Source organism: Monodelphis domestica, chromosome 2 (assembly GCF_027887165.1).
Source record: "Monodelphis domestica isolate mMonDom1 chromosome 2, mMonDom1.pri, whole genome shotgun sequence".
NCBI lineage: Eukaryota > Metazoa > Chordata > Mammalia > Didelphimorphia > Didelphidae > Monodelphis > Monodelphis domestica.
The window spans coordinates 21357960-21382890 of record NC_077228.1 but is presented as its reverse complement, the minus strand read 5'-3'; the positions used below and the strand labels follow the sequence as shown (position 1 = coordinate 21382890).

The following is a 24931-nucleotide window of genomic DNA, read 5'->3' as shown; positions in this document are numbered from 1 at the left end:
CAAAAGAGTGAATAAATGGTTATATCAAAAAATCAGTTGTTATTCTGGTGACTCAGTGCATGAAAGTCAGCTTCATTACTCTCGAATAACTCCCCTCCCGGAATGAAGTTGATGTAAGAGGTTAAAATTCGACTTACTTTCCAGGATGGACATATATGATTACCCCAATAAAAAAGGTTCTCCAGTCTGAAATAGAAAGAGGGTTGGTGTGGGATTCGAACCTGGGTTTGAATCCTGTTCCTGCCATTCTTTGGTTGTTTGATCCCAGACTTATCTCTAATCTGTAAAAAGAGGAACAAGAATTTTGTGCAGCCTAGCTCCCAGGGCAGTTGGAAGCAGAGTACTTTGTGAACAACAAGGCACAGGAATGGAAGTGGTTGTTAGTCCCTGATCATTAGTATTGTCCTTTATTAAAGAAGACACACACACACCTCAAAAGCCTGCAGAAATCTATTGCTTAATGAGCCCGGCCTTTTGTAAACTGGTTTTCCTCCCCTGCTTGGTCTCTCCTCTGCTAGAGTAGCAACTCTACAAATAAGGGCTGTTTCTCTAGCCCCTTTGAAAAATCCCATGACTTGCTGTGGTTTTCAGTCCCACACTCAGCTACTTCTGAGTGGTCCAATATCCAGAAAGACATTTTCCCTCTCTTACCCTCAGTTTCCACATTTATGAAATGGGAATCTTAACAATCCACTAATTCCTCTAAGGTTATTGGGAGACAAGACAAGAAGATATTGGTAAAGAGCTTTGTACCTGCAAAGCATCAGACAAATAAGCAATGGGGGCTGTATATATTTTATCTCCTTATTTTTAATTACTATCAAGTCAATAAGCATTTATTAAGCACCAACTGTATGATGAGTACTATGCTAAGGATTGGGGATAAAAAGAATGATAAGGAGACCCTGTCCTCAAATAAGTCATAGTCAAACAGCATTGAAAGCATGCAAGGGAAATTTCTAAAAGCTCTGTTGTATTGATTTCATTTTAAAAATTTTGGGGGGGATCTTTTTTCTTTAGGAGAATAGAGCGGGCAGATCAACCCTCAACTCCTGCCCCAGTGGATTGCCAACTCAGTGAGTGGTCAGCATGGACTGAATGCATTCCTTGCCTGGGTCAAAAGGTAAGAAAATTCTGGTCAATATACTGTTTTGATATAGTTTTGCCTTTATGGATTATAGAAGAATGGCCTGTTAAAGTGAAGAGGGTGTAAGAACAGAAAGTATTAAAACTGGAATGAACATTAGAACAGACTAGGAAAGGGAGAAGAAACCTACATATATAGGAGTTTAGAGATGGACAGAAAGTTAAAACAGAATATGGGACGTTGTCGCTAGAATGAATCTTAGAATATAGATGATCAGGCATGACAGGGGCCTTAAAACAGAGAAGGATGTCAGAGTTGGGAGAAAGCTGAAAACGGAATATCAGAGCTGAAAGGAACCTTAGAGCATAAAGTATCATTGAAAGAACCTTAGAAAAATACCAATATTAGTCACACCTAGAAATTTTATAATAATTTTGGCTTTCTCTAACATTTTACAAATATTATTCCATTTGTTAATCATCAAATAAACATCAGCCCTGGGAGGTAGACCCCACTATTATTCTAATTTAACAGATGAGGAATCTGAGGCAGACAGAAATTGTGACTTGAGTCAAAAAATAATAAATATTTGGGAGAGGATTTGAACTGAAGTCTTCCTAACTCTTGAACAAGAACTAGATTTAGAAAAGACCTTAGAATATAGGATGTTAAAGAGAGAAGGTGTGGTACCTCAGAACATTGATTGTTAATATTCAAAGGTAGCATAAAATATAGAAGGTTAGAAAACAGAACAAAAATGCAGCCTAGGTTGTACCCTTGTACCAACTCTTACTCTCACAAACGTTGAGTCACCAGAAATCCAGGAATCTAGGGATACCTCTTAGAGGTCATGTGATTCTCAAAATCCCATAAGTATGTTTCTTCCAGTGTTACTATTTGAGAATTAATTTAGCAATCCAGCCCTAAGATTGGGGTTGAAATCACAACCCCTGTTGTCCCACCTTCAGGGATGTTGAGAGCTGTCCAAGTTCACATCGCTAGGAACCTGCATCTTAAATCTAAGCCATCTGGATCACAGTCCTATTTTCTTTCCATCATCTACTGTCATCTACTTGGAAGTACTTAAATATGAGTTTAAATTGTTATAGTGAGCCTCCTCTAAATGACCTTAGTGGTCACTTCCAAAGCAAAAATTCTGTGGTTCTGCCTGATGATTGAGACTCAGCAGAAAAAACAAAAAACAACCATAAACAGAGAACCAATAGAAGTGGCTCATAAGATTTTCTGGCTCAGAGAACTTGCCTTTGACAACTTTAAATGTCAGAAAAAGGCAGTAGGATTAGTTCTGACTTGGACAGGCATTTAGCTCTACATGGCTCTTAGCATTTTGTTAAGGGTCCAAGTTACTTGACTGGTAGATGAAGTGAATGCTATAAATAGAGTTTACCTAGATTTTAGCATAGCAGTTCATTAACTCTCATGCTAGTCAAGTGGAAAGGAGGAATAAATGGGGGCTGAATGATAGTATAATTAATTGCCTTTTGAACTACTTGAATGGCTGGACCTAAGGAGTAGTCAGAAAGTTTCATGTTCACTTGGATGGAGATCTCTAGAAAAGTGTTCCAGGAGTCTGTGCTTTGCTTTAGACTGGTTAACATTTTTATTGATAACTTGGATGAAGTCGCAGAATGCATACACATCAAATTTGGCAGAAGACACGAAGATGGAAAGAAATGTTGATAGGCTTAGTGGCAAAGCCAAGATTCAAAAAGACGGTGACAGGTTGGAACATGGGGCTGAATCTAACAAGATGAAATGTAATCAGTACAAATGTAAAATCTTATACTTGGGTACAAAAATCAACTTCACGAGTTGCCTTAGATAATATTTTAGTGGGAAAAAGAATCTGAGTATTTCAATGGATTTCTTGGTGAGTGAAGTCCAATGAATTGAACGTCAAGATACATTAAAAGAGACATGGCGCCCACCACTAGGAAATCAATGGTGCCACTTTGCTTGGTCCTGGTTATATTACATCTGCTATACTGTATTGAGTTCTGGGTGGCATATTTTAGGAATAATATTGATGAGCTTGAGAGTCTCCAGAGGAAGGCAGCCAGGATGGTGAAAGGGACTGGAATCCATACCTCCTAAGTATTGATTAAAGGAACAGAGAGGAATGGTATTTATTCCATAAAATAAAATAATTATGGAGATAAAATAGCTATTTTCAAATTTCTATCTCAAGGACTATTACTTAGAAGATGGATTGGTTCCAGAGTGGCTGGTAGGATTAGGAGTAATCAATGAATATTAATTATGTACCTATTACATGCCAAGTAATGTGCTCAGCTCTAGAATATATGTGTATGCATAACATATTTATGCATATACATATATTTACTTGTTTTCAACTTCCACCCATTACATTGCAAGTTAGAGGATATTCAGATTACAAAAGCAGAGGAAGAAAGGTCCACACAGGTCCAGCCCCTTAATTTTTTAAATGAGGAAACTGAATGTTTAGGAAGCCAATTGACTTCTCCAATACTAGCTTACTAGTATTCTCCAATACTAGTTTACTAGCCCAGCTAGTAAACGATAACATCAATATTTAAACTAGATCCATTGATCCCAAAGGCATGTCCTACAACTCTAAAGGACATAGAGAATATCTGAGGTTTCCCTTATAAAAATAACTTTGTTAAAAATTCTCATTTTCCTCTGACTTTTTAAAACTACTTTTTCTCAATTGTTGCCTTTGGAGATAACTTAGATAAAGGGCTTACAGTCTGGATCATAATTGAATCATTTTTTCCTGGAGCTAATAAGACTGACCTTTCTTTAAAGTGACATATTTTTGTATTTATTAAGCTCTGGTCATTATTTCAGTGGAATACTGCCAATGTCCTTTTGCACAGTAATGTTCTTCCCCTTAAACTACCCTACCAGAGCTAAGCCTACTGGCAGAAGAAACTAGCAGTTTGAAGAGGAAATTAGATCTCAGAATTAGAGAACCTCAGGAGGAAGGAGTTCCAGAGATCTTCTAGTCCAAATGATACCTGACCAAAAATCCTTTTTACAATTTCCCTGGCCAATGAACCAAGGATCAGTCAGCTTCCTCTTGAAGACCTCCAATAAGGGAAATCTCACTGCCTTCTCTGGTTGCCCATTTTATTTTTTAGTAGTTCTAATTGTAAGGAAGTTTTTCTTGGCCGCAAGTCTTAATTTGTTTCAATAAAATTTCCAAACTATGCTCCTTGTTCTGTTTCTAGGATCGAGAGAAAATAAGTCTTTTCCTTTTCCTATATGACAGCCTTCCAAATACTTGGCAAAGACAGATGTCTTGCCCCCTTCCCCATACCCCAAAGCATTTATAGTCATTTGAATTGGTTCTCATTTGTTATGATCTTGAGTTAGACCACTGGTGAGATTTCATTGAATAATAATAAATGTAAAGGCTTACATGCAAAATCTAAAAAATCAAAGTCACAAGTAAAATATGGAAGACATATGGCTATGCAGCAATCCATTTGGAAAAGATCTGGGATTTTAGTGGACTACCCCTTCCATGTGAGAGAGTAGTATGACAAGGAAGCCAAAAAAAGTTAAGTTGATTGTAGGCTTCATTGAGAGGAATAGAATCCAGGACTGGGGAGATCCCTTTGTACTTGGCACTGGCTGGACTATATCTATAGTGTTGCATTTAATTCTACATGCCATATATATTTAAAATACATTGCATTAATGTCTTTCATCTTTATATTGCCTAAATTTCACTTTTCAGCATTACAATATTCTTTTCTTTAAAGGAAAACAGAAAGAGGAAGAAAACTAGTAAAATTGATTGATATTTTAAGAGTGTCTAGAAGAAGGGGAAGGGAAGGGAATAAGAAAAGGAATAAACATGTATTAAAAATCCACCTGAGCAATACTATATGCCAGATGCTGTGCTATGAGCTTTATATGTATATTATCTCAATTGCTCCTTACAATACTCTTGGAGATAAATCTGATTATCATTCCCTTTTTACAGCTGAGAAACTGAAGTTGAGAAAGTGACTTTCCTAGAGTCACACAGCAAATGGATTTCTGAGTCTGGATTTGAAATCAAGTCTTCCTGACCTCAGGATAATCACTCTATCCACTGAACAGGGGTCCGTAAACTTGGATTGGAAAAAATAAATATTTTTGCTAACAAAACTGAAATTCATCATCCTCTCCCATAATGAATGGAGGCAGCAAACATGATTTTGAGGAAGGATACATGGACTTCACTAAATTGTCAGGACCCCCCCCCCCCCAAGTAAAGAACCCCTAATCTAGAAGAAGCTGATCAGAATAGTGGAAGGTCTGGTCAGTTAGAGAAACTAGGAATTTTTAGACCAAAGAGAACTTAAAGAATCACCTCTTCCCTCCTCCCCCAAACCTCATCCTTCTCAGTTGCAATCAGAGAAAGAGACCGATTGGATGTACTCTCAGATCTGACCACTCAGTCAATAAAAGCATGCAGCAGAGGAATGTCTATGCTTCTCCCAAAATAGAGGGTAGGTCCCTCCATTAAACTTGTTTGGGATCAGAGTATAGTACAATATACCAGAATATGAGTTAGAAAATACTGATTCAATCAACTCAGCTAACAGGCATTGATTTAGCACCTACTATGTGCCAGACACTATGCACATATTAAGAGTCTATTCTAGGGTACTTATTAAATCCATGTAATGAATGCCTTTTGAATGAATGGATGAATGGTGTAAATGGAGATTTTTCACAACCCTCTATCACATAGAATAAGCAATTTCTATTTTCTGTGATGTGTTCAGGTATATATCTTATTCTATTCTCACTCAGCTAGAGAAAGGAATCAGAGGCAGAAGGCATTATTCTAGACTTTTGCCCCTACAGGGAATACACTCCACCAGTTGTTCTGTCCTCTTGTCCCTGACCCTCCAACTCCCCAGGAAATAGTCTGTGCCCCTTCCATTGATTTGGCAATGGGATCTTTCCAGGCCATTGCCCAGCCTTGGAGAGAGAGATTGGTAATCCAGCCCCTATACAGGCACCAGGCCTTTATTTATCACAACAGGGACAGGGAGTGGGCGGGTAATTAAAATCTGCCCACAGTCCCAAATTGGTCATTAGTTACAACCTCCTACAACACAGGCTATAAACCTTTTTATCACGACTGCTTAACTGGGAGGCAAATGGATGGCTTTGAACTTCACCTCCTCTGCGGTCCTCTGCTTACTTGGCTAATGAGCAGCAAAGGAACCAAAAAGCAGAGAAGAGGAGAGAGAAGGAAGGAAAGGTCTGGGCAACTGCATCATTTGCTCACCCAGTTCCCAGCCTTAGAATCACCCTGGCACAGAAGGATTTCTGAAAATGTAGACAGAAACGATTTAGTAGCCAGATAGTCTAATGGGTGGGTGAGAAAATGTGACCCACCTCTCTCTGCTGGAGGCTTTTTTATACTTTGTATTATTCTTATCAATAATTATAAAAGCAATAATTATCATGTTATTCAATTATTTTCTGTAAATTCAGTGACCCTACTATGTGCCAGACACCTAACATGCTGGGCACTGAGGATACAAAGAAAGGGATCCTTGTTCTCATGGAGTTTACATTCTAGAGGTTCCACAGGATGCGGATTCACATCCTCACTACTTTCATTCAGTGACAAAAATCAATCCTTCCATTACCTGGGCAAGAGATCTCCAGCCATTAGATGACAATCAGAAATAGCAGTAGGCAGTGAATCATCCCAGGATCATTTCCCTTAAATTAAAGATTAAAACCATATAATAATAATTATGATGATGAAAATAATAATAAGCAACATAATAACTACAATAATTAAGTAATAGCTAATAATAGTTAATAATAGCCTGGTTCTCTAAATCTCTGACATTATCCTGACTTTCATGTAATAGTAACAGCTCACATGAAGTAGTGGGAAGGTTGCTGGGCTTAGAACTGGCTAAATTTTATCTAATGCTTCCTATTCATTATCTCATTTGAGAAATATTTATATAGATGCAAATACATGTACATTGTGTAATATTGCCTCACTTGGGATATTTACATGGGTCCAGCCCTGGGACTTCATTGATTTCACTCATTCCCTAACTTCCTTTAATACCCAACTAAAATCCTACTTTCTACAGGAAGTCTTTCCCAGCCCCACTTTATTCTAGTGTCTTCACTCTGTTAATTATTTCCTATTTTTTCTATCACTTGCTGGTATGTAATTATTTGCTTATTGGCTTTCCCATTAGACTTGAAGATCCTTGAGGGTAGGACTCATTTTTGCCCTTTTGTAGCTCTAGTACTTAACACAGTGTCTGGCATATCATAATAAATGCTTATTGATTGACTGATTGATTTATATTGGGAATTCTTGGCACAGAAATTTCCTGTGCCAATACAAATCAGCAATTCCTCTGTAACTTACAGCTTCAGAGGGATAGGTGGGAAACCATAATTCTGTGGCTTGCCCATGATTACCCAGACTGACTGCGTCTTAGGGAAGAGAAGAACCTAGGTCTTCATGACTCTGAGCCTGGTTCTCTAAATCTCTGATATAATCCTGACTCTCACGTAATAGTAACATCTTACATGATGTAGTGGGAAGGCTGCTGGCCTTGGAACTAGCAATTCCTGGCCTGGAATGCACGAACTCAGTTAATTTTCTTCTCTGATTGTCAGTCTCCTCAATCAAGAAAGGTGTGTGAGTACTGCCAGCCTACCTAGCTCACGGGTTTATTTTGAGGCCAAGGGGAGAAGACATTGTCAATTTTTTAAAATGTGCTTTAGTTATCCCTTTCACATCATGATTTCTCCTAGTGTGGTTTCAAGAGATCATAAGAAATTAAATGAGAATTTTGTGGAAGCCAAAGATGACACATGAAGGCCAGCAGAGAACATAGAAAAACATTAGAAACTGAGAAGTGCATACTTAACCCCAAACTTATAATCAAGTGCTATAATCTCTCCATAAGAGAAAAAGAAAAAAATAGACTCCTTCTCTGGTATGAAGGGAGACCCAATAGGTTTATGTGGATTCTCCAAATTATTGGGATGCCTTGTTCCTAACCCCTGGGAAGTGGAAGGGATTATTATAAAATCATAACAAGAGAGCATGGTGTAAGGGATAGAGAGGTGGCTTTGGAGTCAGGACAGTCAGAGTCAGTCCCATCTCTGGCTCATATTGGCAGGCACTTAACTATGATGCTGCATCACAGAAAAGCTGCTGCTATGTATTGGTAGAAGGTTTCCTCCCCTGTGAGTTCCTTGCATTGAAAAAACTACAAGTTCAGAAAAAAAATACAAATATAGTTAGAGAAATAGAAATACTCAAATGGATCTATAGTCTGGTCAAGTGGTACAAGAGTGTTGTAAAATTAGAATTCAAATCCAGTCTCAGACACTTGTTAGCTGTGTGGCCCTGGGTAAGTCACTTAACATCTGTCTGCCTCAATTTCCTCATCTATAATATGGGGAAAATAATAGCAGGGTTGTTGTGATGATAAAAGGATATAACATGTATAAAATGCACTGTAAATCCTAATGTGCTATTGCTACCTATTATTTTCACTGTCATCAATGCATAACATACCATGAATGGATTTCACTCTGTATCCTAGAACAGAAGTCCATATTAATGAAATCAGAGATCTATCTGAGTATCTGAATACATATTAATACAAATACTGTTTATACTTGTACCTGATGTTATAGGAAAAGTTAAGTTAGGTATGTGAGTTTGCAGATGGACAGCAGAGTGCAGAGTTCTGAAATTCTGGGGTAGAACAACTGAGGTTTAGAGAGACAGATGAATATGGGGGCTGTGGCTTTTCTCTCTCTGGGTGGACCTGAGGAGATTAGCTACTTGTACCTGTCTATGAGTTATTATTGCATAGTCATTTTTGATAACAAAGAACTTTTCATCCATTATCAAAAAGCCAGTGAGGACAGTAGTCTAAGATGTGTTATCCCATTTTATAGAGCAAGAAAGAGATTGTCAGGGGACTTATTATAGCTCCCAAAGCTAGGAAATGAGAGTGCTAAGACTAGAACCTAGGCTTTTGTACTTAAGGAAACAATGTTCTGTCTTTTAGACATTTACTGGTTAGACCTTAACTCCTTAGGTGATTATATTGTCACTTTGGAATGCAATTCAACCCTACAAATATTTTATGAGCATCTCACTCCCCACAAAGCACTAAGCTAGGCACTGGGAATCGGGATACAAAAGCCAACTCCATCCTTCCCACTGGAACCTCAAGGAGACCATGTGCCACATGAGGACTGTTTTCTAAGGATACCTAGTTCAAGGACTCCTTCAACCAAGGCAGGGAATGATAGCCTTGTAGGGTAGGGGTCATTGTGGTACAATGGGAAGAACATTGGTTCTTTCTGGAGTCAGAAGACATGAGTTCAAATTTACCCTCTGATAATCATCATTCATGTAACATTGAATAAGACAATTATTCTCCCTTGCCCCCAGTTTCCTTCTCTGTGAGAGCAGATGATTCTTCAGGTCTTATCCAGTGCCTGATCTTTATCCTATATTGGTGCCAGATACTCTGAGAGAAGAAGGGTGACTTGCCATGTTATATAGCTAATAAATATCAAAAGCAGCATTTAAGGCCAGTTCTTTCTCCCCTTCTGACCAGTATTCCATTCATTGTCCCATGTATCCTCGTTACTAAAATGATAGGAATAGAAATTATAGGTATTCCACTTGTTTTCTTCTTGTGCCTTTCATGAGTATTTACTTCTTTAATTCCTCCAACAATGTCTAGTCCTCCCTCCTCCCCAACTAGACCCTAGGCTTCCTGAGAGCAGGTCCAAGTCTTATTCGCTTTTATATCACCTGGAGTCCTAGCACAAGACCTTGCATTGAGATGCTAGTTGATTCATTCCTTTTGTATGATGAAAAGATGCAGAGAAATTCCTGGTTAAAAATCTGGTTTAGCATCGATACAGAAATCTCCTACAACCATCCAAGTTTGGGGGAAATCTGTGCCTTGGCGACCTTTGGGATGAAGCAGCCTGCACCAGCCCTGAGGCCTGTACGGCACAAATCCAGTGTGGCTATGATTTCCAGTGTAAGGAATCAGGTGAGTAGGACACAAAGATGGGTGAGCAGGTACCATGTAGCCTTTGTACATGTATATTTGTATTTGTTGTTCTACAGTCATTTTTCAGTCATGTCCACTCTTTGGGAGCCAATTTGATAATTTTATGGCAAAGAGACTCTAGTGGTTTGTCTTTTTCTTCTCCAACTTATTTTACAGATAAGGAAACTGAGGCCAACAGGATTAAGTGACTTGCCCAGGGTCACACAGCTAGTAAGTGTCAGAGGCCAGTCTTGAATTCAGGATTTTCTAACTTCAGGCCCAACATTCTATTTATAATGCCACCTCACTGTCCATATATGTATAAGTAAACAAACACATACATATATGTATATGTGTATATTTATATATCTATAAATATATTTTGTGTTGAATATATATATGGAAAGGGACAGAGATTTGATAAAGAGAGCATTTCTTAAATATTTACCATTTGTCAGGAACCAGGCTAAGCTCTGGGGATACAAAACCTTCAAGCTTCAATGTGTTTCTTTGCAACGTTTCCTCCCCCTCTCCTCTTGTCCCTGGCTCTGCTTTCTGGGTCAAATGAGGTTAAGGCTAACACTATCTCTTCCTCATGACAGCTCTTGGATTACTTGAATACCTATCTTGTTTCTCCCCCTTACCTCTGAATTCTTCTATTCTCCTTACTAAGCATCTCCATTTCCTTCATCCAGGCCTTGCCATGAACTCAAAACCCTTTACCAGCCTGCTTTCCTCTCCTAGATGCTTTCTCCTAGCTTGTCACTGCCTTTCTTGAAATGTGGTGTCCAGGAGTGGTCAAAGTCCTTGAAATGAGGTCTGAAGAGAGCAGAGGCTATTACCAACTATTATTTTGAAGGCCACCATCTTCAATCTTGAAATGGTTGTGAATTGATCCAGTCTTCTCATAAGCTTCTCCAAGAGAAGGCTGAATCAGAAATCTGGGAGTCTTTATTGGTTGATATAAGGAAAAACTTCCTAACCATCAAACCTTTCTAAAATTTCCTTTTCTGTTTTTTTATTCCATGTGCCTTGAGCATAGGAAAAATTTAATAAATTCTTGTTTGTATGAATGAATGAATGAATGGTTTCTCTCTTACTACATGATCATACATTAAAAAGGTTGCAGAGAATTCTCTTGGCCACTTCTGAGTTGGACTAGATGGCTCCTGTGGATCCTTTTCTTTCTAAGGTCCTACAATTCTGATCTTTCCAATAAGCTTTGGTCTCTCTTCCTGACTTTATCGAACTCTCTCTGGGTCTCCCTAATGTACCTGTTTCCTTCTAATTCTCATAACTGACAGATGGGATCTAAATCTCCCTTCATCACTACAAGTCTACTTTGGCACTTTCCTCCCTCATCAACATCTGTGTTGACCAGCTCTTCATCTTCAGCCTGATTTCTGATGACTAATTTTTTAAGTTAATTTGCCTTCCTTGGCTCAGAATGATAATAAACAAAACCACACACATAAGAGCCCCTCTTGTGCTGTCTACACACCCCCCTCTTTCCTTCCACAGTCAAAAGATGGGTGATGAAGGAAGCATTTGGTGCTTTGTCAAAAAGAGGGAGGTCACTTGATAACTCACTTTTTTTTTCTCAGGTCGTTGCATCAAACGACGCTTTCTATGCAATGGAGATCAAGACTGTAATGATGGATCTGATGAAGAGGATTGTGAAGAGTCTGGCATCCTTAAAAATGATTGTCTGGAATTCAACCCCATCCCTGGGTCGGAAATGGCAGCCCAAGGGTGAGTAATGATTGCCAAGGAACTTTGACTTATTAGGCTGTTGTGGAGTATGCTTTTTGCCCTGGGCCTTTCCGTTATGGGTGTCTTTCCCACTCCTGCTCCACAGAGAGGCCAATCAATGTGATCAGATGAATGTTACAGATGAGGGAACAGGGAGAGATTTTCCTTGCTTCCAATAGAGTGGCTTAGGTCTGGAGAAGTGGACTAAAGAACAGCCAGTGGTTCTGGGAATAGTAGCCATCCTTAAATACTATCACATGTTTTAACATCAACAACAACAATAATAATAATTTACAATGTATCTAAAGTTATAACCTTTGTGCTTGAGACATATTTTCTTTTTAAATTCTACCCAGTGCCAGATATGGGGGAAAAATTGGACAAGTGTTTTTGGGGAAAGTATAGCATTTAGAACTAGAGGGAACTTTAGAGGTCAAAAAAGCACCAACCTGCAATGGGTCAGGATATCTTAGAAGAGAGAGTGTTGGACTTGGAGACAAGGAGTTCTGGATTCAAATTTTGCATCAGACCCTTCTGTTCCATATGTCGAGAAATGAGTCAGTATATCAGTTAACAATAAAAATAATAGTAAATAATACTATGATAGCACATTCAGCCTTGGAATGAACTTTACAGACAATGTAAATATAATTGTAGTTGGAATTTTCATAGCATTTTAAGGTACACAAAACATGTTAAAGATGCTATCTCATTTCAATTTTGTAGCAACCTCAAGACCAGGGGTCCCCAAACTTTTTACACAGAGGGCCAGTTTACTATCACTCAGAACGTTGGAGGGCCAGACTATATATAAAAAAAACAACAACTATGAACAAATCCCTATGCACACTGCACAGATCTCATTTTAAATAAAAAAAAATGGGAACAAATACAATATTTAAAACGAAGAACAAGTAAATTTAAATCATCAAACTGACCAGTATTTCAATGGGAACTATGGGCCTGCTTTTGGCTAATGAAATGGTCAGTGTCTGGTTCCATATTTATCACTGCTAGCTGTAAAAAGTGATGCAAGTGTGCATCAGTTAGTCTAGCTCTGGTTGGAGATTTCAGATGTTTCATTCTGAAAAAAGTCTGTTCAAAGACATAAGTGTTGCCAAAGATGGTTGCCATTTTGAGTGCATGGTTCCTGAAATTAACATATGTCTCAGAGGGGAGAGATGCATAGAAATTAGGCAAGTTGCTTGACTTGAATGTGTCTTTCAGAGAGTCACAATTCTGCAGTTCAGCCAGTTCCATTTGGTAAATTGTATCCACATTTTCAATGTCAATAGAAAATGGGTTACAAAAATGCTGTATGTCTTGTTCATGGAGATGAAGCTCTTTAAATATGAATTGGAACTCCTTTTGCAACTTTTGCAGTGAATCCACACATGTTTCTTTTGGGAATGCAATCAAGGGTTTTTCCGCCAACCGATTTTGAGTTAAGGGGAGATGGCAGAAAATTTCCTCCTTCACTCGTTTGATAAGGAGACCTAATTTTACTTCAAATGCTTTCACATGTGATTGCATATCACAGATGAACTTCCCTTTTCCTTGAAGCTGCACATTGAACCTGTTGAGTAGCTCTGTTACATCTGTCAGAAAGGTGAGGTGCCATTTCCATTCTGCATCATTGAGCTCCGGTACTTCTTTGTTTTTTGAAAGCATAAAAGCTATAACCTGTGGAAGTAAGTCATAGAAATGTCTCAAAATTCTCCCTCAACTCAGCCAATGGACTTCTGTGTGGTATAGAACATCTTCATAGGCAACATTTAGCTCAGACAGAAATTCCTGAAGTTGTCCATGGTTTAATGCATTAGCTCTAATGAAGTTAACAGAAGATACCACAATTTTCATAATAAAGTCTCACTTCAGTGATCTACTACATAGCAGCACTTGTTGGTGGATGAGGCAGTGTATGGCTATTGGATGAGAATGGTGACATATGTCCATCTCTTTGTTAATGCCTTTTCCACATAGGTATAACATTCTGACAGAAGAAGAAAAGATGTATGTTTATGACCCTGTATTCTTTGGGGGCTTGTGTGAACGTGTCTATAATGGAGACTGGAAGTCCCTCAGATATGATCCTGTTTGTGAGAACCTTGATTATGATGAGAAGTATTTCCGTAGACCATACAACTTCATCAAGTACCAATTTGAGGTAAGGCAAGTTTGGTGGGAGTAATGACAAGGATGTTGATAATAACACATTATTATTGTTGTTGTCATTGCCAATATTAGAAGGAAAGCAGAAAATTGGCGGGATTTTTATGGACAGTCTCTTGGAGAATAGTTTGATATCCAAGATTATATAGAGAATGTTGTAAAATTAATAAGAATAACTGCTATCCCCAACTGATAAATGGGCAAAAGAATGAACAAAAGAATGAATTTTTGGATGAAGAAATCAAAGCCATGTATTGTTATATGAATAAATGCTGTAAATCAGTACTGATTAGCAAAATGCAAACCAAAACAATTCTGAGATATAATCTGACACCCATCTGATTGGCTAAAGTGACAAAAGGGCAAAATGACAAATGTTGGTGGGGATTTGGAAAAATGAAGACACTAATACACTGTTGGTGGAACTGTGAACTGATTTAACCAGTTTGGGGAGCAATTTGGAATTGTACCTAGAGTGCTATAAAACTATGCAAACCCTTAGACCCAGTAATAGCATTGCTGGGTCTATTTTTCAAGGAGATATGGGGAAAGGAGAATATCCTATATGTTGCAAAATATTTATAGTGGTTCTCTTTGTTGTGGCAAAGAATTGGAAATTGAGGAGATGCCAGAAATTGGGGAATGGCTAAACAAATTGTGGTATATGATTGTGATAGAATACTACTGTGCCATAAGAAACGATGAGCAGGCTAATTAAAAAAAACAAAACTTGGAAAGAACTACATGAGATAATGAACAGTAAAATAAGTAGAACTAGGAGAACATAATATATAGCTAAAGATTTAATACTTGAAGAATAACTTATGTGAACATTCACCTCCAAAGAATGAACTGAAAAATGGAAACATGAAAGATCGCATCTCTATATGTGTGTCTGTTTGCTTGGTGATGTCTTTTATGATGTGGAGATGGGAGGAAGGGGAAGAGAAACTTGTAAATGAATTCTATTAATAAAGAAAAAATATTATTTTTGCTACATAAGTGTGAGAGTTGCAAAGAAACAAATTTAGACTTGACAGGAAAAAAAATCCTTTCAATTAAAACAGCACACAAGTTGAATTGGCTGGTTTTTCTGCCAGTAAGAGTGAGTTAAGCCCCTTCTTCTTTAGGCCAGGCTCTGGGCTAGATGATAGAAATATAAAGACAGAGGAGAAATAGATATTGTCCTCAAGAAGGTTGCATTCTAGTAGGGTAGGTGACATGCTTATATGTAGCTAAAGAAGAAACATGGATGTCAAAAGGTTATTTATAGTCGTCATGAAGTCACCAGTTCCCCAACAATGAAGGTCTTTGAACAAGGCCAAATTATTAAATTTTTACAATGAGTAAATGAATCATTTGGATTGGGATTTTACAAAATCTTAAAACAAGACAAAAACAATCCCTGCTCTCAAGTTCAGCATCCTTCCCTTCCTTCCCTCCTTCCTTCCTTCCTTCCTTCCTTCCTTCCTTCCTTCCTTCCTTCCTTCCTTCCTTCCTTCCTTCCTTCCTTCCTTCCTTCCTTCCTTCCTTCCTTCCTTCCTTCCTTCCTTCCTTCCTTCCTTCCTTCTTTCCTTCCTTCCTTCCTTCCTTCCTTCCTTCCTTCCTTCCTTCCTTCCTTTCCTTTCCTTTCCTTTCCTTTCCTTTCCTTTCCTTTCCTTTCCTTTCCTTTCCTTTCCTTTCCTTTCCTTTCCTTTCCTTTCCTTTCCTTTCCTTTCCTTTCCTTTCCTTTCCTTTCCTTTCCTTTCCTTTCCTTTCCTTTCCTTTCCTTTCCTTTCCTTTCCTTTCCTTCCTTCCCTTCCATCTTGGAATCAATACTGTGTATTGGTTCCAAGGCAGAAGAATGGTAAGGGGTAGGCAGGCAATGGGGGTTAAGTGACTTGCCCAGGGTCACCCAGCTGGGAAGTGTCTGAGGCCAAATTTGAACCTAGGACCTCCTGTCTCTTGGCTTGACTCTCAATCCACTGAGCTATGCAGCTGCCCCCAAAGTTCAGCTTTCTAAAACAGAAAAAGAATCTGCACAGGGGAATGGTGACCAGGGAAGACTATGATATGCCACCTCTCATACTTTGTTGCGCAAAGGTTTCCCCCTCTTAGAAGTCACCAGAGGGCAGGAATTGTTTCATTTTAGCCTCTATATCCTTAGTGTTCAGGCCCTTAGTGACCTGGAAGTGTCTACCAGGCAAGTACTTAATCCAGAAGTTGAGAATTGAATGGCATCAAGTAGGGGGCTCTGAGTGTTGATTGGCTCTGTGTGTCTCCTTTTCCTTTTCAGACCCAGGCCCAATCCGAATTCCACTCACATTTTTATAGTCATGTTGAAGAGCTAACTACAGCCCTCCATAAGGAAAAATTCAGTAGTAAAAGTGTCTCCATTGGAATCCCCATCTACTCTGTAATCCTGGGTATAGGAGTCTCCTTAGCCTCTGGAAAGGGCTCCCTGAATAACCTGACCAAGTACACAGAGGAGGTACGTATTCAGATGCTCAGATTATTGTCTCCTCACCACCAGGCTTCTTTCTGGGACTTGCATTCATGTATTACCTTAATTGCATTAAAAAATACAGTAGTGATTGTCCCTTAATTTGCTCATGTAATTGGAAATGTCTGATCAGCCATAATCCTGTTTGTTTTTCTTATTACACTTCTGTACTCAAAATCATCATGATGGGAATAATTGAGTTACAAGATTAAGCCTCATGCCATCTCCCCTCCCCAGTAACCAGTCCCTTCCTAGTTCACTGCTATATGAAGCCAATTAATGAATGCTTGGAATGACAAGACAGCCATTAGAAAGAGCACCGACCATGAGTCAAGAGAGTTGAGTTTGAGTCCTGCCTCTGACCCTTATTACCTATGTGATCTTGGAATAATCCCTTCCCTTATCTGGGGGGGGGGGGGTATAAATGAAGAGTAGACGAGATGATCTCCAGTCCCTCCCTGATCTAAATCCTATTATACCAGAGTAAGAATAAATATTGACTTAGACCACTTCTCTGTATTGTCTGGAGAGCAGCAATTGTTTTATTTTTGCCACTGTATCTCCAGCCCTTAGCCCATGCCTAGAATATAGCAGAACAAAATGAATAGGCATTTAGTTAATGTTTATTCTGCCAGTCACTATGCTGGGTGCTGGGGATGCAAAGGAAAAATGAAATTGCCCTTGCCCTCATGGATCTTCCATTCTATTAGGGAATACAGTATATATTTATATATGTACGCATATATATATATATATATATATATATATATATATTTGCTGTAGAGGAAAACGCCTTAATTTCCCCTCCATTTTTATCACTTCTCTTCTATTTTGCCCCATTTTTATTCTTTCTTCTCCCCAAGTATGGCATGGCATGGAAAAAATCATTCCACGAATAGGAAGTCAAGGGTTCTAGGTTCTATAGCAAATAATAACTGATTTCTAGAGTAGCACATCTAAGCTTGTGAACTGCTTTTCATAATGTGATGGTTAAAAATTGCAAAACCCTGGGCTCTAGGTAAGGAAATGAATTTATTTATCAGGTTAGCAATGACCATATGGTAGTTGCCCAGTGATCTCTCTTGGTGATAAAAGACAAAGATATTCAGCATCTTGAGTTATTAAATACAATTTCAGAAGCTCATTATTCATTCCTCCCCTAGACATCTCTAACTGGTGAATACTTAATGAGGTAGAAGATTACCTGTTTCCAGTCTTTCCCTGATTCTTTCATAGTGGTAGTGGGGTGTCATATCTGGTCATAAGATTCAAATTGTCCTTGGTAATCTAGATGGGAAAATCGAATTGGTTAAGTTTTTAGCTCCATAGCTCACAGCAATGGGAGACTCAAGGACATTGCTGCCCATAGACATACTTGGCTCCAAACAAGATGGAGTACACAACCTTTATTCCAATTTAGAAGAGGCTCAAGAGCAGTGAATGAAAGAGAACATGAGGAGAAAGGAATGAGGAAAGAATCTTGAAGCAGAGACTAAGTCAATCGAAAAATCAGATAGAGCATTACTTAGAATTAGAAATAAAACAACATTAGAAGCAATCTTCTCATTAATTACCTCATTGGTAATTCTGTGACAGAGATGCTACCAATGTTATTACCCCTATTTTCCAGTTGAGGAACCTGGGGCTTAGAGCTAAGTTAAGTGTTTTATTCTTGATCAGATACAGGAAGAACCCAGGTCTACCTGATGACAAATCTGCCAGTGTACCAAGAATGCCCCATGGTCCCATGCAAAATAGCTGTGTGGGTCTTGGACAAGAATTTGTCTTTGCTGGACCTCTATTTCTTCATCTGTAAAGTGAGTTGATTGGAAGAAATGCCCTATAAGTGTCCTTCTAATGATGTTTCTAGGTTCTAACATCCCTTTCACATCTATCCTTAATTGTTCTAATAGAGGAAAGGAATTTCCATCAGCAGTCAACTCAGACGATCTCTAATCATTCATGAGTAAGAATCCCTCTCTGTGACAACCCCAACAAGTGGCCATTCATCTATGCTTGAAGATCTGCAGTGAAGGGGACCTCACTCCCTAAAAATCAGCTCACTCCATGTTTGGACAACTCTCCTATTGAAACTCTGCGTGTCCCCCTTATGGAGCCTATATCTGTCTTTCCCTACTTTGCACACATCATCCTGCCCTCTGAAGTCAAAACAGAATTGTTTTGACATTTTTCAATATGATAACTCTTAGGTGTTTGAAGCTACGATGTCCCCCTCAACTCTCTTCTCAAGTCTATACATCTCTAATTCCTCCAAGCCATCATCAGCTCAATCACCATTCTCATTTATTTAGTAGGACTAAATGAGATAATTAATGTATAAATGATTTTAAAGTTTTAAAGAAGCTACAAATGTCAGGTATAGCTCTCAATGAGTATATGACATATATGTATATGTGTACATAGATAAATATGCATGTATGTAGATATCTCTATAGAATAATATATACATGCATACAGATATACCTATCCACAGTTTGGTATAATGTATAGAGCACTGTCCTCTTGGTCAGGAAGGTCTATATTAAAATCTACCCCTCCTGCATAGTGATTGTGTGACCCTAGATCAGTCAGAGAGAAACCTCTTTTTGCCTCTAACTCACAAAACTGCAGAACAGTTGACAGTCTTTATTGTAAGAAGAAATTTCTAGAATTGAGATTCCCTACATCAAGAAATCAGAGTTCTGGTTAAAAATTGTGTAGTGTCAGGGCCAAGTTAGAAATAAGGGTTTACTATTGTTGAAGGACCCAGGCTGACCCAGTGATATGATGCAAGTCCAGTGCACCACCTAGTTGCTTCAAAAACCTTGCCATTTGCTAATCTCCAAGATAAAAGATACAATAGTGTGGAGCAATGGAGTGGACCTCTTTAAGGACCTGTTATGATGTATTCATAAGGTCATAGACCTTGGAAGAGACTTTGGGCATCTACTCTCTCATTTTTTTTTAACAGATGAAGAATTTGAATACAGGTCTTCTGGCCCCAGAGCCAGGGCTCTTTCCATTGTACCACAATGTTGTTCTATTCCTCTATCTTTCCTCTCCCCACCCAACCAACACTTGGGATAATTGTGGGACAAAGTAGTTATTCAGACAATGTTCACTGAGCAAACATAGGTGTATGGTAGCATGCACAGCACCCCTATTTATTCCTTTCTTCTTTCCCCCATTCTGAAACCTCTGCCATCACCGAACTCTGTGTTTCTTTTCAGGAATATGGCTTCATCCGAGCCTACACAAGAGCCCACACTGCTCAATTCAGGATGAGGAGAGACAACATTGTCCTGGCTGAGGATATGCTTCAGGCAATCACTGAGCTCCCTGACCAGTATGATTATGGCATGTACACCAAGTTTATTAATGACTACGGCACTCACTACATCACCTCTGGGGCCATGGGAGGCATCTTTGAATATATTTTAGTCATCAACAAGGAAGTCATGAAAACAAAAAGTGAGTAGTCGGGATCACAGGGTACGGTGGCTGGAGCACACGACTACCATATGCAAAGAGTAGTAGGTTTTCAGATTTTACTTTTTAAAACCTTTTAATGGGAAACATTTCTAATGACAATCCAATGTTAATGTTAATATCAGACCCCGGCTGAAGCCAAGAGTCGATCTGATGCTTTCTAGATCAACTTTTTAATTCCTCCTTTATTTTGGACACATACAATAGCTATATCTGTCCTGTTCTTTCCAGCCATGAAATGATCCCAGTTCAGATAGTCATCACCTCTCTAATAAAGAGCCCCTTTACTGATCTCCTTGTTCCTGCTTTCTCTCCTCTGATCCATCCTTTATACAGCTGACAAAATAGTTCTCTCTAAAGCATAGGCTTGATCATGACATGCTCAAGAATCTTCAAGGGTTCCTTCCAACCTCCAGGATGAATAATGAATTACTCAGCATATCATTTAAAACTGAGTAAATTAGGCTCCAGTCTCCCTTTCCAGGTATTCCTCATAACTTAGATGGTCATCAGATAGAGCCCTGGACTGGGATTCAGGAAGACCTGAGTTCAAATTTGACCTCAGATAAAAGCTTTGTGACTCTGGGCAAGTTACTCTATTTGCCTCAGTTTTCTCATCTGTAAAATGGGGATAGCATTTAACTCCCAAGGTTGTCGGGAGACACAAATAAGATAAGGCAAGATATTCCAAAAGCTGGTGCAATTTTTAAATTTTATTAGTATTCAGAAAGCACTGGGCAAACCTCAAAATGTTATTTTTGATGATTGTTATTAATGCCTTTCATTCACTCTCTGTCCCAGCCAAACCAACCCGCTCACTCCTCCCACTTCTATGTCTTTACATTGGCTCTTTTCCAGTATTGGAAAGCACTCCCTCCTTACCCCAATTTCTTGGCATCTCTCAGTTCTTTCAAGGCTCAACACAGGTGCCACCTCTTACGACAAGCTGTTCCTCATGCTCCCAGGACTCAGGGTTTTCTTCCTCCTCAAATCACTGCCTTGCCTTCCCCCCACTGTTGTAAATCCTGAACTTAACCTTATCTCAATAAGCCAAGGGACTCTTTCATTTATGTCTTTCTCTCCTCGGTCCCTAGCATGGTGCCTGGCACATGTTTAATATGTATTTGTTGAATGAATGAGTCCTCCCCCCATTCACTATTTGTTTGCTTATTAACTCACTCCCAATTAATTCTCATCATCCCTATTTGCTAGGGCTTGTCCTCAGCATCAAAAGTCTTTTGTCTCCCCATTAGAATGCAAACTCCTTGTGAGGAGGGATTATTTGATTAATATACTTGTATCTACAGTGATTACTGTTGTACCTAGCACAGAGGGGATGGGAACTGGTTTGTGATTTCACTGGCAGAGGGAACTCCTGGGAGAGTAACTCCCTCTATCAAGGCAGGACAGCACCTCCTCTTCAACTAAGTCTTAGGCAGTTGTTTAGACCACTGGGAAGTTAAACAACTTACCAGACCACACAGTCACAATGTGTCCCAAGGAAGACAAACCTAAGTCTCTCTGGCTTTAAGGTTGGTGCTCTCTCTTTCTCCCCCTCTCTGTCTCTGTTTCTGTCTGTCTCTATATATCTCTCTCTCTCTCCCTCTTTTCCTCTCTCTCTCCCCCATTTCTCCCCCTCTCTGTCTCTCTCTCTGTCTCTCTCTCTCTGTCTCTCTGTCTCTCTCCCCCCTTTCTCCCCCTCTCTGTCTCTGTCTCTCTCTGTCTATCTATACACACATCTATACACACACACATATGTAATTAAATGATTATAACATCATCACATAAGTATATATAATACACATGTTATAAAATAATTTAATTATATCATATATAATCATATATTCTATAATTTTACTATTAATATATTAATCAAACATATACACAGACATATATATATATACACACATACACATAGACAAACACACATTAATATATAGGAAGATATAGACATATTTATCTGCACATTGTTTATAATAGAGACTCGGTGGAATTAAATGGAATTTTTGGCTTTTGTTTTCATTCATTCGAATTCCTTGTATGAATTTCTTATTTCTCACTCACAGGTATAAAAACTAGATTAGTTAATACTCTGGATCTTAGTTTCCATAGAGCTTATTAATATTTACCAGATAGATATAGAGCTATTTAAGGCTTTTCTAATCTTGCCACATGTCTCTCCACCTCATGGAGGTCCTTTCACTGCTGCATCCAAGGGAATAGCCAGAGCATACTTCCTGGTCCTCCTCTTTTATTCCTTCTCTTTCTCCCTGGATCTGTAACCTGATCCTTTCCAGGTCAATGTGCTGACCCACACTGGCACAGTAATATGATGTAAAGTTATCACTGGACACAGGTAAGAGACCCTAGTACATGGTTCTGGGGGAGGGGGTTGTTCCCTTCACAAAATCCCCCCTTTGATTCTTTGGGAGATCAGCATATTAAAGTCTCCTCCCTTGGGGTTTCTAGGAGATTGAGATATCTTGTCTACCCAGTGAATCATTCTACATATGTAGCTAATACCTCCAAAGCTTCTCTTACTAGAGGTTTGTAAAACATTGAAGTTTACAAAGAGGGAATTACAACAATTTTGGAATAAGAGTGAAAGAAAAGAAAAAGGAGAAAGAATACAAAAATGACTGAGAGATGCATTGACAAAAAGCCAATTGGGGGCACTCCCCTTTGGCATAAGAGCTTACATTCAGAATGAATGACATGTTCAACTCCCTTCAGTTCAGTTCATTATATCCCATAGTCACTCTGGATCTCTTGATGTAGTGTATGGTTTCTGTAGGCATTCTCATGGCACCTTCTCCAAAAGATCCACTTTCTTGATTTGGGGTATGGGTGATTTTCTTTTCCTAAAATTGCTCTCAAAGATTTTAAACCTTGGATTTGGGGATAATTATACACAGACTTCTACCACTTAGGCTGACCAATCTCTTTGCCTTCTCCTTTCATTGCATACCTTTGTGTTTCCTTCTCCTATGATTTTGTCAGAGTAATTCACTTTCCCTAGAATCCCTCCTCTGTCAGTCTAAATATCTCTATCCTTTTTTTCTTTTATTTATTTAATCAGTTATTATCTATGTGTATATTTACTTATTTTTTAGCACTCATTAAGAAAAAGTGAGTTCTAAATTCTTTCCCCATCCCCTCACTTCCTCATTGGGAAGACAAGCAATATGTTATCAATTATGCATGTGAAATCATGCGAAACATATTTTCTATTAACTATATTATGAAAATAAAAAGAAAAAAGCAAGTAAAAGAAAAAAATGAAAAAAAAAATTATGCTTCCATCTGCATTCAGAATACATCAGTCCTCTCTCTGGAGATGGAGGGCATTTTTCACTTTGGAATTTTCTTGGATCAGAATGGCTAAGTCTTTCACAATTAATCATTGTACAATATTGTTGTTAATGTATACAATGTTCTCCTGATTCTGGTGACTTCATTTTGTATGAGTTCATACAAATCTTCCAAAGTTTCTCTAAACATGCTCCCACCATAATTTCTTATAGAACTATAGTATCTCATCACAGTCATATACCACAACTTGTTTAGTTATTCCCCAATTGATGAGAATACTCTCAATTTCCAATTCTTTGTCACCACAAAAAGAGCTGGTATAAATATTTTGTACATATAGGTGCTGTGCCCTTTTCATTGATATCTTTGGGATACAGATCTTGTAATAATATTGCTGGGTCAAAGAGTATAAACAGTTTTATAGCCTTCTGGATATAGTTCCACATTCTTTTCTAGAATAGTTGGACCAGTTTACATCTCAACCCAAACTGCATTTAGTATACATATATTTTCTCCTTCTCCTCTAGAATTTATCATTTTCTCTTTCTATAACCCAATCTGATAGGTATAAGGTGATACCTCAAAATTGTTTCAATTAATAGTTAATTAAAGAATTTTTATGTGACTGTTGCTAGCTCTGATTTCTTCTTCTGAAACTGTTTTTTCATATCATTTGACCATTTATTAGTGGAGGAATGGTCCTTGTTTTTATAAATTTTACTCAATTCATCAAATATTTGAAAAATAAAGACATTTTCAGAGAAATGCTGGAAAATGTTTCTCCTAATTTCCCCCTTTCCTTCTAATTTGGTTACATTGATTTTGTTTGTGCAAAACCTTTTCCATTTCATGTTATCTGTTTTACTTCCCATGATCCTCTCTATCTCTTATTTAGTTATAAGCTCCTCCTCCCTTATTCATAGACCTAATCAGTCAATTTTCCCTCTCTTTATTTATATAACTCTTTATATTTAAATCATTTATGCCTTTTGGCCTTATTTTGGTATAACTCTCATCCTTCAAGTCCCTGCTTCAAGGACCTCTCCCTGCACTAAATCATTTAGCATTGATTTTTCATATTTCCAAAGCATCATCTGTTAGTAATGTTGGATGGGGCAACTAGATTGTAAGAATCCCTATTAAAAGTTGATATTCCAAACATCTTTAAGTTATACAAAGAATTTTATACAGAATGCTTCTTCTCATCTGAGCCTGATCAAAACCTGTCACTGTTGTCCAGTTATTTCAATCTTTTCCAATTCTTCATGACCCCATTAATGTTCTCTTGGCAAAGGTAGTAGAGTGGTTTGCCATTTCCCTCTCTATCTCATCTTAGAGATGAGAAAACTGAGGCAAACAGGGAGAAGTGACTTGCTCAGGGTTTCTCAGCTAGTAAGTATCTCAGTACGTATTTGAACCCAGGTCTTCCTGACTCCAGGCCTGGTGTTCCCCTTTTTATATCATTGAGATCCTGTGATTTGATGTGGCCTAGTATTTAGCAAATCATCCTAGGAAATCCAGGTTGAAGTCCTGTTTGTATGACCCTGA

General features: G+C 38.4%; 1 protein-coding gene across 1 annotated transcript in view; it reads left to right on the top strand.

Annotated features, from left to right (window-relative positions):
• The window catches only part of C8A (complement C8 alpha chain), a 96620-nt gene that overhangs the window by 15575 nt on the left and 56114 nt on the right, over positions 1 to 24931 (top strand). Inside the window, exons 2-7 of the mRNA XM_007480523.2 lie at positions 1021 to 1123; positions 10032 to 10176; positions 11781 to 11928; positions 13912 to 14095; positions 16376 to 16570; positions 19813 to 20053. Of these exons, the coding sequence (XP_007480585.1) occupies positions 1021 to 1123; positions 10032 to 10176; positions 11781 to 11928; positions 13912 to 14095; positions 16376 to 16570; positions 19813 to 20053 (1016 nt within the window). The remainder of the gene's footprint in view (positions 1 to 1020; positions 1124 to 10031; positions 10177 to 11780; positions 11929 to 13911; positions 14096 to 16375; positions 16571 to 19812; positions 20054 to 24931) is intronic.